Genomic DNA, 14,884 nt, shown 5'->3' with positions numbered 1-14,884 from the left:
TCAACAATTTGAAAAGTGCTATGACTTCTACGCCAGTTTTGGCACTTCCTAATTTTTTGGAAGAATTTCTAATTGAAACAGATGCTTCTGGATTGGGTGTAGGTACGGTACTCTCTCAGAAGGGGAAACCGATTGCTTTTCTTAGCAAGGCAATTGGTCCTGCAAAAAAAGCATGGTCTACGTATGAAAAAGAAATGTTGGCCATTTTGGAGGTAGTTAACTTATGGAGACCATACTTGTTGGGAAGGAAGTTTAAAATTTGCACTGACCAACGGAGTTTACGTTATTTACTTGAGCAGCGCATCACTACTCCTGAGCAACAAAAATGGATTGCTAAACTTTTAAGATTTGATTATGAGATTATTTATAAACCGGGAAGAGAAAATAATGCGGTAGATGCATTATCTCGTAGTGGGTGGGATTCAGAATTAATTGCTATCTCAGGTCCTATTTGGGAAGTTTGGCGTGAATTAAGGACTGCCACTGAACGTGATTCAATTTTGGGTCCCATTCGGCAGCAGTTGAAAGTTGATCCATTATTTGTAGAGGACCATATGCTGAAGGATGGGTGTATTATGCGTGCAGGTTGAATCTTAGTACCTGACTCTCCAGCTCTCAAGAAATCTCTTCTTCATGAGTTTCATGATAGCCAAGTGGGCGAGTAGGCTAGTCTTCTTCGCACCTATAAGCGTTTGTCTCTTCTTTTTAATTGGCGTGGCATGAAACAAGATGTTCGCTTACTTGTCCAGCAGTGTGATTCTTGTCAACGTAATAAATATGATACCTGCTCCCCTGCAGGTCTCCTCAAACCATTGGGTCTTCTTTGGGTGTATGGACTGATGTGTCCATGGATTTTATAGTTGGTCTTCCCAAGTCAGCCGGTAAGGATACCATTTTTGTAGTCGTTGACCGCCTCACAAAGTATGCCCATTTTATTGCTCTTGCCCATCCTTACAGCGCCAGGGATGTTGTTGATGTTTTTGTTAGAAATATCGTTAAGCTTCATGGTATTCCTACATCCATAGTTTGTGATCGTGATTGGATTTTCATGAGTCATTTTGGCGAGAACTCTTCCGATTGCAGGGTACCACATTGTGCACCAGCTCGGCTTATCATCTTGAGACGGACGGTCAAACCGAAGTTGTCAATCGGTGCTTGGAACAGTATCTCCTTTGCTTTGTCCATGCAACACCAAAACGTTGGGAAGCTTATCTTGCTTGGGCTGAATTTTCGTATAATACTTCCTTTCACAGTTCCATCCGTATGACACCCTTTGAAGCGTTATATGGTCGCCCACCACCCATCTTGAATTCATATGTTCCTGGATCTACTGCCGTAGCTGAGGTTGATAGCTCTCTGCTTTCTCGGGATGGTATTCTTCGCTAACTCAAAGTTAACTTGGAAATTACTCGCAATCGGATGAAGCAACAGGCTGCTAAAGGTTGACGTGAAGAAATTTTTTCGGTAGGAGATTGGGTTTATTTAAAACTACAGCCGTATTGCCAGCACTCTGTTCTTAAGCGTCCATATCAAAAGTTGGCTAGCAAGTTCTTTGGCCCTTATCAAATTCTCGAACGTATTGGTAATGTTGCTTACCGTCTTCAATTGCCTGCTAATGCAAAAATCCATCCTGTTTTTCATGTTGCTCTCTTGAAGCGTCGACTCGGGGACCATGGGATTGTGCAACCAACTTTACCTCCATATGCAGATGATGGCTTACCATTGCTACAACCTAATGCTGTTTTGGGTGAACGTTGGGTTCAAAGTGCGAGTGGCCGTGTAAGGGAGGCTTTGATTTGTTGGAATATATTACCTGAAGAGGATGCTACGTGGGAGCCTATTTATACTGTTAAAGAGCAGTTTCCAAACTTTAACCTTGAGGACAAGGTTATTTTTGCAGGAGGGGCGAATGATACGAATATTGAAGGGTCCATGATATCACGTAGAAGAAGCACAAGAACTAGTAAACCAAATGTCAAGTTGGCAGACTACGTTGCTTGAGGCATGAGACTTGATCTTTATTATCATTTACTGCTTTATTTGTTATTATTAGATTTTTCCTTGTTTGGGTGTTTTCTTCTATTGGTTAATGCTTTTCATTATTATGGGACATGTTTCCGAGGTTGTAAATGGTTGCCTATATGGAACCATGTGACGTTTTGGAATGGGGAAGAAATCAGTTTTACAAACTAGCGTTTGGTATTCTCAATACCGTGAATTGAGAGAAGGTCGGTTCTGCACCGTGAGCAGAGCAAACAAGTATTCATACCTATCAGTTTAGGTGAAGACTGAAGAGGATAGGAGAGGGAGGCTCCTCCCTGGGAGAAAAAAAACAAGGGGCAGGCTTTTTGGTTTTCTAGAGAGAGGGAAAGGAAAGCTTCAAAGAAATGTTGTATTTGAATAGTAAATTCTGTTAATAGTAGTGAAAAAATAATGAAAAAATATTGAATAATAATAAAAATAGGTGAAAAGTAATAATAAAATAATGAATAGTAATAAAATATTTTGAAAATACCTGAGATATTCTAGTAAAAGAGTTGAAATGTGTTAAAAGAGTTAAATCTTTCCGACCTAGTGAATAGTAGCGAAAAGTAATAATAAAATAATCTTTTATGTCATGTTAAAAGAACTGAATATTTTTTTTTAAAAAAAATGTGTTAAATCAACCCAAAACCCTCCCTAATTTCTTTCAACAAATCTGTGTTGGCTGGGACGAGGGGTCGTTGTAATGCCATCCATGATAGGATTGGTAATTTGGTAGTAAACAAAGATGTTTTTCATCTAACAAAAAATAACTATGAAGTTGGTCTCTATTTTTTGGGTAGTAATAATAATATACCTACAACTCTATTACAACTCATTTCACAATTAACCAAATGCAAGCCTAATAGAATAGGGATCGATTTCGGCCGAACTGAAGGTTGAAACACCCTCTTGGTGCTCTTTGGACGGCATGCTGTTCAAATTCTTTTAAGTCGATTCGAGCATTGATCTGACCCCACATCTAATTCGGGCAGTTTGCTCCCAAACCTCAAACTATAAAAAAATACTTACATTTGGGCTCTGTAGGGAGATGGGGGCTTCCAGTGGAAGGGGAGAGGGGTTCAAGAAGGGAGAGTTTTTTAGCAAGCAAGCAGCTGACTGAAGACATACATTTTACTCTGTTGGAAAGAAAAGCCTCCACGTTTAACATTTACCTACTTGAAGATATTTACTTTTTTTTTTTGGCAATCTTATAGGCGAAATATGAAGGGAATGACAATAAAGACATTGTGAATCTTATTTACTGTATTTCTTCAGGAGATTTAGATCGATAACTAGTCCGTCCACATGGGCTTTAGAATTTAGATTGATACCCCGACATTTGATGGACGGATAGTTCATTTTTCTTTGTTACTCTGCTCAGTCAACAAGTTGGAAAATCTCTCCACTTTCACCATATTTTTTCCTTAAAAATTGGGATACAAGGATTCGAACCCGAGATCATGACCACACTAGATATGGGATGGACACGTCTATAAGGCCCCATTTGGATATAAAAACAGTTTCATCTCATCTCATTTCATCATTACAACTTTTTCAAATTTACACAATATAATAAACAATTCAATTTTTTTTAAATCCTAAAATAATAATAATATTAAAAAATAATATTTTATTCAACTTTCAATTTTTATCTAAAACTATCTCATCTCATCTCACTATCCAAACAGGGCCTAAATCTACAGTTATATATCGAACACTTGTTCAGTCAATATCGTTAAAATCCAAATGGAATATGCAACAATGCAACCACAATGAACATTCCTATAGAGAGAATTCCAAGGTCGCAATCAACATTAGTATGGTTTTTTCAAATGTACCCCAAAGAATATGAAGATTGCATCTATGCTTTCCCTGGGCAATACATTTATGTAACAATTTCAGCATAAATTCATCTCCTCTCACCCTGTTCACGAGCAATAGAAGCCGAGAGAATTCCAAGGTCACGATTTAAAAAAGTTAATGCAGACTCACACTCGGATATTATTCTCGTTACAGAAGAGGGCTCGCCAGCAATTGTTTCGCATGAGCCAACGGCCAGAGCTGCATGGGAGTCTCTAAGATTCCTCAAATTCCCTAGGAACTACAACCAATGCACAACAGTCACCAAAATAGTGGTCAGGCCAGTTCTTTCACAAGCACAAATATTTGTTTGATGCAATCCATGAAAGGAAAAAATAAATACTCAAGTGTGCAAGATTTTGAATCCATGTAATAGAGTTATTAATTTTTTTTTTTTATGAGTATGTAATGAGTTATTAATTAGACTTCTTTTTTAAGACTTGTTATCTATGATGTGATTCTCTGATGAAATCTAGATTCAGGAATTCATGAAAAAATAGAGAAAAGTACAACCGACATTTTTATCAATACCTCGCAAAATTATTTGAGCTGAAGTTGGGAGACCCTGAATGTTTGACAGTCTTCAAAAACCTCTAGATTCTTTTTCTCTCTCTCTTTTTTTTTTTTTTTTTTTCACTTTTTTGGGTATGACCATGTCTTCCATGTAATTCGTATTTTGAAAAACCAAGAGTTTTGGGGGGGGGGGGGGGGGGAGAGAGAGAGAGAGAGAGAGAATATGAGTGATGGGTTTTAGATTGAATGAGTGTGAAGTACTCGCATACATCATGGTAGCATTCAAGCAAACCCCACCTCACTGGACGTGCTAGTGAAAATACACTCCCAGAAAGAAACAGGAAGAAAAAGAAAGAAATCAGCATTGTAAACTGAGAAGTAAAGTTTTTGATTGAATGAATGTTAGCATTGCATACAGAGAATTAATATGAAAACACAACGTACCAACTGTATAATTATGGAAGATTTGAGAAACTAAGAGGAATGAACTTCATAAATGCATATTTATGGAAAATATCAAACTTGGGAAAGCTGGGTCAGAAATTGCATATAAAACATATCCATGCATATAGAGTAACTTATGTTAGTAGTAGTAAACCACCACCAGCAAACCTAATATGAAAGCCAATATAAAGAAAACTCACAAACCACATAATGACAATATCTAAGTGATGGATACCTGGAGAGAAATCTGAAACCAGACTAAAAAACATAAAATAAATAAAATCAAAGATAAAACATATCAATAAGCGACAATGAAATACCTTCAAAAGCATTTTGTATGCATCCAATAAGCGATTGGCAGCTGGGCCAAACCCATGGAGCTGTGGTACCTCCATCATATGTGTCCAGGGACGAATTTCCTACAAGATATGAATTCTATTTCAGAAACTGGATAACAGTGAGGGTAGAAATCAAGAATCCCAAGAAAGTATGATGCAAATATTCCTCAGCATAAAAAACAAAAGTCACAAATTTTACAGGGAACGCAAAAAGTTCAATAGATTCTATCTTGGAACTTTTCAACATAGGATGATGACACGGGTTGTCAAGAAAGAGTGAGTTGAGGTCCAACAAATAAAAATAACTTCTCATAATATTCACCACCGAGGGTGGTCATTCAATAGTCCTTGGGTTACTCCCATGTGGTTTGGCATGTATTAGGTCTTGAATTCGAATCCATAACATGGATTTGAATTAGACTATTAGTATTAGCTGCCTAAGGACTCATTGAATTCCCTAGTGGGTTTAGGGTCTAAGCTATGGCTCAAACTCGACTTGAGGGGAGCGCCTACACTTGCCATCTTAGCTTCTCCTGTTCGGTTCCAGTGGGGAGGATGTTACTATGGTCACACTCAGGTAGAGAGACCACCTCTAGTTACCCCTCCAACCCTTTTTTATTAGGGAAAAAAACTTCTCACAATCATCAAAAGTATGCTAATATCTCTCTCTCCCTGCCTGCCTCTCTCTCTCTCTCAAACCACATTAAACAAGATGAGATCATTTTTCACAATGATGCACATAGAGATGGGTGTGGCGGACATGCCATCTTCTGGATTCTCCCGATGCACCACAGCCAGCAAAATTTACATGGGATTTTGCAATAACCTTCCCTTCTGAAATTTGAAATTCAATGGATTTGTCCGTTTTGCTCCATTGCCAAATGGGATCCAAAAATTGTAGTTACCCAAATTTACTTATCATAAAACAACATGGCAGTTACCCAAATTGCCCCTGATGGTTGTCAACAGTAAGACCATGACCTTAGCCTAGCTAACCTCTGCATAAGGAGTCCCAACCCTGAACACAGCTTTTTACTCTTTTGTCTTCAGTCTAGAATCTGCCCTTCTAGACGGCAAAAACCCACTATGAGACTGACCAGGAGTCGCAACTTTTGTCCCAACACCGATGAACGACTATAAAAAATATTACCACCCCCTTGAAGCTAATCACAAAATGATTTTAAGCCATTACCATCTCTTCCTTTTGAGTGACCAATGGTCCTCCAACCATCTCCTACTTGGTGAGTGACAGAAATTGAATAAATCTGTAGGAGCAACACTGAAAGAGGAAGACTTAGATTCCTGCCTGAGAAGACTCCACAAACCCATCCCAATGATCAATTTTTTTAAAACACGAGATGAGCTGTAAAAAACTGAAACAGAAAGAACATTGACCGAGAACGAGAGAGACAAAATGAACAATAACTCATACAAACATGTTGATCATACATCTCACAATACAACTCATAATCACTGCCAGAAATAGGCTGGCGTAGTTCATATTATCAGCTCGAAATATTATGTATACAAATATACATGGCATTTAATAATTTGTCAGAAAAGAAAGTGAGATGATCAAATATTCTAAAAGCAGATTTAATGAAAAATAGAAAAAGAAGAGCAGGCCACCTTGGTGTAAATCATATTGAATGACCTTGCAGTTTCTAGAAAAGATGCCAAATGTGCCCGCAATTGGGATTCAACCTCCGCGTACTCCTCATCTGGGTTGTAAGCATGCTACACACGAGGAAAAATACAATCACATTGATGCAAAAAAAGTAAAGACAATGCATAACTTATAGCATGCAGATTTCAGAGGTACGTAGAAAATATAGCAATGCATTCAAAATTGAGTGCTCATTATAGAATGGAGTGGATTAGAATGCATTAAAAAGATAAGAGTTGAAAACATATTCAAAATGAATCGTCATAGAGAAAAAACCACAAAACATATATTTCCTGCTCTATTTCCTTCTAGCCAAGATCCAAACCTATGATGCTCTGAAACCACGCCCTACCCCTCTGACTTGAAAGGCCCGGGGGGCACACAATTGTTCTGTCACTAAGAACTACTCCAGAAATCTAAAAAATAATCTAAAAACTACATGTAATAGTGCTCACATTTTCTTTTCTTTTTTCGGCTAATAGAAGTAATTAAATGCACAAAATGGAGCACAACCCAGTACACATGAGAAACATAGCAGAGAATGCCCAAAAAGAAAACACGAAACCCAAAACTCAAACTGGGCTCTTAGATGACAAAAATCCAGAGAGAGAGAAGAGAAAAAAAAGCCACTTGTCCCTATCATCCACTCACACAGAGACCTCAAAGCAAATGCTTCAATTGGACTACAGAAAGCTCTTGAACTTTTATGTTAATTTGAAGAGGAATTCTCCACAGATTTAATTTCTTAAATGACTAAAAACTGTGCCAAGAACTGTAAAAACTGTGAAAGTAATAAGTTAGGACCATTTTCATCAACACAAACAACTGATGCAAGAATTTATAGATGGTCTTTGCTAAAATATGATTTTGAGGGAAGCAAGAAGTTGAATCACCTTACCCATTGAAAACTTGGGAATATGCCCATGCCAGCAACAGGTGGGAGAAGAGAACACAACCTAAACTGAATTGTTCTAATGCATCCAACTTACTTGACTTAATAATAAGCTTATCATAACGAAAAATTATTGAGGAACAGAAAACACCTGGCTGTTATTTTGTGTAATGATGATTTAACAAGATACAATCAAGGTGGAAGAACCTTAAATCCCAAAAGCTAAAGCAATCACGACATGGGCCAATAACCATAAAAGGGTGCATCATTTTCATGAATCAAGGACTTATTTTATAAACATCACTCCCCAAATAAGGTTAACACAGAAATGATGATATCATAGATGGAAACTAGGCGGACTGCTGAACAGCAGAAACAATTTACAAAAACTTACAAACTAATTGTGAAAGATATGTTAGGGCTACAGAGCTGGGATAACCTTTGATGCCAGATCATCGACCTTCTGTTGAAGATTCAACAATATCTTTGTTTGTTCTGAAAGCTTTGACTCCAGCTCAGAAACATCTGGCCTGAAAATGTAGATCGATAACACAAAGTTATTATATTTACTGAAAAAGTTACTAACAAAGTTCCGCAGCCAAAAAAGAGTTCTATGTAAAAGCCTGGTGTAGCACACCTCTTACTGTGGAACCCAATACATTCATTAAAAAAAAAAAAAAAGAAGTCAAAATACCAAAACTTTTCTATGTAAGCTGATGTGGCAAGATTCCACATCAATGGTGTGTTTGGTGTGACAATGAACTTTTTAATAATATTCTTCCTTGGAATTTGGAAAGAAAAGCCGAGTTTTTTTAATGACAAGGAAACCCAGAGACCATGCAAATACAACACGTCTTTTACCCGATTAAACCCCAGACCCACGTAACATGCCTAAATCACACCGATTAGGTAATTATCAACTTTTCACCGATAGGACTTGGACCTAAAAATTGTTTATACCCAAGCTTCAAACCTTAGACCAAGGGGAACATACCTCCAAGACCAAGACCCTTAGCACTTGAGCCAACTATAGGGATTAACATTTGTTGTAACCCACATAATATAGATAAACTGCACATTGAATACTATAAACAGAAAAATTGTGGTACTTCTAAATTCCGTTTCGTAAAAATGAGGAGTTGGGGGTAGCAAGAGCAGTAAAGTAGCAAAAGAAGCAGTAATGCATAGGAGTGACGGTAATTCTCTACAGAACATGCAAGCTTGTGCTAATGCTGCAGAAATTTCAAAGAATCTCTCTCCTGGATGCACCTTTTGCATTTTCTTAAAGAGTTTTACCACTTACAAGCCAGTTTGTAAACACACCACTTGTTGTGAGATCCATATAGGTATAAGAAATGTTAAAAGTTAGCTTACGTGTAAGCATTCCACATAAGGGGTGTTAGGTGTATCAACACCCAGAAATATTCTTCTCTTCACCTGAAATATCTTTGGGTTACCTTTGGGGGCTCCTCATAAATCTGTGGCTGTTTGGGATGGGGTGATTGAGAGGATTGAAAGGAGACTAGCTGGTTGGAAAAAGCTATTTGTCCAAAGGGGGAAGAGTTACTTTAATTAAAAGCACCTTGTCCAATTTACCCACTTATTACCCTCTCTCTTTTCCCTATTCCAGCAGGGGTGGCCAAAAAAATTGAGAGGATTTTTAGAAATTTCTTATGGGATGGCATTGGGGAGGAACGGAAATTTCATTTGGTGAGTTGGTATAAGGTTTGTATTTCGGTGTCTAGTGGACGTTTAGGTGTGCGGAACCTAAAGCTGTTTAATAAAGCTCTTCTTGGGAAGTGGCTTTGGAGATACATCAATGAGAGAAATGCATTGTGGAGACAGATTGTAGATGTTAAATATGGAAGGATGTGGGGGAATTGGTGTTCTAATGGTATAAAAGGGGTATTTGGGGTGGGTTTATGGAAGTCCATACAGTTGGGATGGGGGGACTTTGTTAAAAATATTAATTTCAAAGTGGGAAGCGGGACCAATATTCTCTTTTGGCACAACATTTGGTGTGGTGATTTACCTCTTAAATTAGCATTTCCTAGTCTTTTCAGGATTGCTAAAAACAAAGGGGCTGCTGTGGCTGATTCATATTTATTCTCTAATAACATGCTGAATTGGAATGTGGAATTTACTAGAGATTTACAGGAGTGGGAAGTGAGTGAAGCTGCTGATTTCTTTGTTAAACTTTATGAGTCGAAGATTGATCTGATCGGGGAGGACAAGATGCAGTGGGTTCATGATAGTAAGTTTAGATTCTCGGTGAATTCCTATTACAAGGCATTTTTCTGCTGGTTGGTGTCGCTGGAGAAAGTCTTAACAACTGATAATTTGAGGAAAAGGGGTTTATATGTGATGGATTGGTGTTTTTTGTGCAAAAAAGATGGCGAATCAGTAAATCACTTGTTTCTTCATTGCAATATGGTGACTGCTTTGTGGAATGAATTATTTGCAAGGGTAAGCATTGCTTGGGTGATGCCTTTTCAAGTGGTGGATTTCTTGGCTAGTTGGCAAGGCGCTGCGGGATGTGGAGGCAATAAAGCTGAATGGAGGATGATTCCTTTGTGTTTGTTCTGGTGCCTTTGGCTGGAGAGAAATGGGAGGTGCTTCCAAGATTGTGAACGCACAATGGGGGACTTTAGAGATTTTTTCTTTAGCACTTTAAATTTTTGGGTGAATAATCTAGTGAAGGACATGAATATCTTGTAATGCTTTTCATTTTCACTTTGCTTTAGTTTGTATCTAGGTGTATTCTCATGTATACTCCTTTTGTACTTGGGCTATGCCTATTTACTTGGAATAAATTCTCTTATTACCTATCAAAACAAAAAAAGGTGTATCAACAAATAGGTTTGCAAATAGAATTTTTATTTTTTGTGATGTGTAGAAGTTTTTTTTTATACGTAATCAAAAAGTTTTATTCATAAGAGAAAAAGGTATAGCCCAAGTAGACAAGAAGTATACATGATAAGTACCTAACTAGGGTTTACAACCAAAAGTAGAAAATCATGGACATTTAGTCCATTAAAATCAATGACCCCCACCTGTAAGAACAAAGTTTTAAAAAATAGAACTTTAAGCTCATCCCTTGTCCTCTTGCGATCCTCGAAGGTTGCATGAGTTTGATACATTCCTCTCTCTCTCTCTCTCTCTATATATATATATATATATATATCGATGATTCCTGCAGGTGATAATCATCATTTCTAGCAAATCTTTATGGGTCAGTTTTGTCGTGTTTGGCTGAAATTGAAAACTTTTGAGTTCTCAACAGTAACATGGAACTGCTCCATAAATATTGTGGAGGAGTAAAGGGGTTTCAAGGTCTGTAGTACAGAGTTGTGGTGGTGTAGGGTGGCTAGCAACTACTGTGGAAGCAGTGTTCCAGGCAGAGAAAATCAAAATTCATAAAATACATGCGTGAAGAAAACACAACATTTTTGGCTCAACAACGATCCAATGTCCATGGCCGATATTTAGTTGTTACGGAGTATGGTGGAGGAGGTCGGTGGGGTATACTAGCTATTCCTGAAGGGCATGAAGGTCTAGGTTGAGCAAAATTTGCCACCAACTTACACAGAGCCGATGCTCTGTTTTTCTCAAGTCATGGTCATGGGTCACGAGGAGATGACCAGAACATTCTTCCAAGTCATGGGAACTAGAAAATGGAGCTGAAGCAACAAGACCGGAGTGCAACTACGGTGGCTAGCCGATCATATGCAGTGGCCTGAGCATGGGTCATACTTCTGGTACTCAACTTGACACTAGGGGCAGAAATGGGAATAGAGAAGGCAATTTGACTCCTCTGCAATTCATACGTGGGCAAAACCCAAGGCAGAAGGGATGGGTCTGGTCTTCTCAATGGAAGTCTGGCAGAAAGAGAGATGCACAGTAACTCAAAGAGATGTTTTATGCAATTTGAAAGAAGCCATTGCTTGTATATTGAAAAATTAGACACATCATCAAGTGGTGGTGGTAATTGGGTTTCATTATTGGGTAAAAAGTCAGGCGGGGAGCCCATGATAGGCCCAATTCATAGGTTAATCACACAAAAAAGTGGGCTGAGTGTTATAATTGACAGGCCCAAATATGCAGAGGATAAAGGAAAATTTGGGACGTCTATTTTTGAAATGGGTTCGACATCAGGTATTGATGCAAAAGCGGCCAAAATGCACCACTCGCCATCAGGGGTGGCACTGAAAGGATCACTAGTGAGTGGCACACCCTCAACCAATTCTCTCTCCAATGAAATGCTGGCATTCACACCGGACCTGAAGCAAAATGATGTAATGCCAAGATTTGGGGGAGCTTTAGCGAAGGCAACTGTGATCCCATTACCCATGATTGAGAGAATTTTTTGCTGGTAGCCCTACAAGAAACTAGTTGGTCAACACCAAGCTGCGGACAAGGAAATGCAGTAAAATGGGAATTGTTGAGGACATGCTGGCATAGTGCGCAAGAGACAGTGTGAAGGACCTGTGTAACGCTCCAGTGGAAGGTTCAAACCACATGGCCTATACTCCAAAAGGACTAGTCAATGATACAATTGGAGTCTCGTTAGAACCTTATAAAGAACAAGAACTTCTCATTTCCAAACAATGTAAAATCTCATACACCACCTGTTAACGTATACAATATACAATATAAGAGTTTATACAATTTAGGACTCTGTTAATATTAGTTGTCCAGATTATATTACCATGTATAGAGGCTGAATATTAGGAGGCAGTTAGACTCCGTGTATAGCAGATTATTTACTTCCTTGTATAGTTTGGGATTATGTTGAATGAGAGGCAATTATTCCAAAAAGCTCACTTCGTATTTTCTGCTTTCCCTAGTATTTTGACACCACCTACTATATTATCTTTATCATATGGGGTATCACAATCTCCCCCCTTTAAATTCTTGACGTCCTCGTCTGGTAAGTCCATCGTAGGTGGCACGACTCAAGTCTCACATTTCTAGTTAGGATAGACTCTGATACCATTTTGTAATGCCCCAATGGAAGGCCCAAACCACATGGTTGGAAAGAAATGAGCGGTGTTTTGAAGATAGGGAGTGTACAACGGCAGAGTTGCAGAATTTTTTCATGCACACTTTAATGCTTTGGTTTTCAGCCATTGTACTTAATGTAAACAATGTGCTTGACTTCTTGTCTTTAATCTCTTGATCTTAGAATGTATTTAGGTGTTCTTTTGTATACTTCTTTGTGTACACGGGCTACGTCTATTTCATTCGTATCAATAAATATGCTCTTACTTATCAAAAAATAAAATAAAAGAGGGAAAATCCAATTTAAGTGTAGACTCCCCACACCACAAGTCATGCCAGAAAAGTATCCTCTTCCCATCTGCCACTTTTAATCTAATATGATTAGAAAATTCCCCCCATCCTTTCCTAATGAACTTCCACAAACTCACCCCATATGCACCTCTTATATCTTTTGAGCACCAATCTCCCCACAAACTACCATATTTTACATCAATAACATTTCTCCATAAGGCATTTCTTTCCAAGTGGTATCTCCAAAGCCATTTCCCAAGTAATGCTCTATTAAACAATCTCAAGTTTTTTATCCCCAACCCACCACAATCAATTGGTTGACATACCTTCTTCCAACTAACCAAATGGAACTTACTCTAATATGAATAAAAAAATATTATAAAGTTAAAATATTGTTATAATATAATTTTCTAATATTATTTTGTTTTGGAATTTGAAAAGGTTAAATTGTTTTGTTTGGAAGTTTGGTAAAGTTGTAATGATTAGATAAAAAATTTAAGATTTGAAATTGAAAAGTGTGTTTGGGAAGGAAATATGAGAAATTTTAAGATGAGATGAGATGAGATGGTTTATGTTCCCAAACGAGGCCTTATAGTTTCTTTCTTAGTATGGATGACAGCATTAGGAAAGATCTTGGTCATGAACAATCTACCGAAACGCCGTATTATTGTGATTGACTGGTTTTGTATGTGTAGGAAAAGTGTTGAGACTGGACCACTTGCAACTGCATTGCAAGGTTGCCAGGGCCCTGTGGGATATTTTTTGGCAGAATTAGGTTAGCTTGGGTTATTTTGGGGAGGGAAAAGAATGATCAGAACTTTGAAGACAAGGAACGTTGCTAGATTAACTCAGAAGAATCTGTTTCAACACGATTCTTTTCTGGATAATCGCTTTAGATTTTAATGGACTTTAATGTTCATGATTTCCTTGTATCTATTTCTTCTTCCTGGCTAGGTGTTTTTTGTTGTATACACCCTCTGCAGTTGGCACTTGGTTACGCCTATTAATAAAATTTTACATATAAAAAATTGAATTTTTTCTTCAATTTAATGAAGTTCTAATACTTGTATAAAATGAACCTAGAAACTAGTCTACCATAAGCATTTGTTGTTGGACAACTCCATGTGTACAATCTTCCAAGTTTTAAATGGTATATCCGTTCTAATATATGCAATCCTAAATGAACACATTTGCTAATAGAATTCTTCATGACATCTTTTAAAAACTCCATCCAAAGTTTGGAACAAAGAGCTACTTTTCCAAACTTTGACAATACATAGTTGATGACATCATTTTTATATGGGGTACATCTATGAAAGGAAAGAGAAAAGTTTAAAGCTGGCCTATGTTGGTATAGTTTTATACATTTAATAAGTAGATCTTCAAGGAAAACAGAAACAAAAATGAGAAAATTCTATTCATACAGTGGATAGATTGATTGAATTTGAACATCCGCAGGGAACAACTTGCATTCTTCTGAGAATATTTGAGCTTGTTTTTCAGCAATAGAATCTATAAGTTGTATATCCCTTGACACCTGCTCATCTATGCTGCAGCAAATAGAAAAGCAAACCAGATTTCAGGTTCAAGAAATTTTCAGATATCAGAAAACAATTAATATGCATTTATTAGACAAGATTTGGAATAATAAATTTATAAACTGTGATTGTTCATGATGAAACAAGAAAACTGAATAATCATAATATAAACTGTATTAGAAGTAAAAATAAAACTGAGAATCATCACAACCTCCATTCTGGATTATCAGCATAGATGCTCGCCTCCACAAGATCAACAATAAGACGAAGCATTTCACTTCGATCTTCATAGCTTCCTCGTCCCTGAAAAAGAGGG

The 14,884-nt window shown here is 37.6% G+C and overlaps 1 protein-coding gene across 8 annotated transcripts in view; it reads right to left on the bottom strand.

Moving 5' to 3' along the window:
- Positions 1 to 3,675: 3,675 nt before the first annotated feature.
- Positions 3,676 to 14,884, bottom strand: part of LOC121236394 (AUGMIN subunit 7) — a 44,194-nt gene continuing 32,985 nt past the window's right edge. For all 8 annotated transcript variants that reach the window (XM_041132815.1, XM_041132818.1, XM_041132819.1 and 5 more), the window contains 6 exons: positions 14,780 to 14,871; positions 14,455 to 14,580; positions 8,178 to 8,268; positions 6,810 to 6,917; positions 5,163 to 5,261; positions 3,676 to 4,126 (listed from right to left, as the gene is read on the bottom strand). In XM_041132815.1, coding sequence (XP_040988749.1) covers positions 3,935 to 4,126; positions 5,163 to 5,261; positions 6,810 to 6,917; positions 8,178 to 8,268; positions 14,455 to 14,580; positions 14,780 to 14,871 — 708 coding nt within the window. In that variant the 3' untranslated portion in view covers positions 3,676 to 3,934. The remainder of the gene's footprint in view (positions 4,127 to 5,162; positions 5,262 to 6,809; positions 6,918 to 8,177; positions 8,269 to 14,454; positions 14,581 to 14,779; positions 14,872 to 14,884) is intronic.

The sequence above is a fragment of the Juglans microcarpa x Juglans regia genome, chromosome 6S, assembly GCF_004785595.1.
Source record: "Juglans microcarpa x Juglans regia isolate MS1-56 chromosome 6S, Jm3101_v1.0, whole genome shotgun sequence".
In the NCBI taxonomy this organism is placed as follows: domain Eukaryota; kingdom Viridiplantae; phylum Streptophyta; class Magnoliopsida; order Fagales; family Juglandaceae; genus Juglans; species Juglans microcarpa x Juglans regia.
This window is presented reverse-complemented; position numbering and strand designations above follow the sequence as displayed.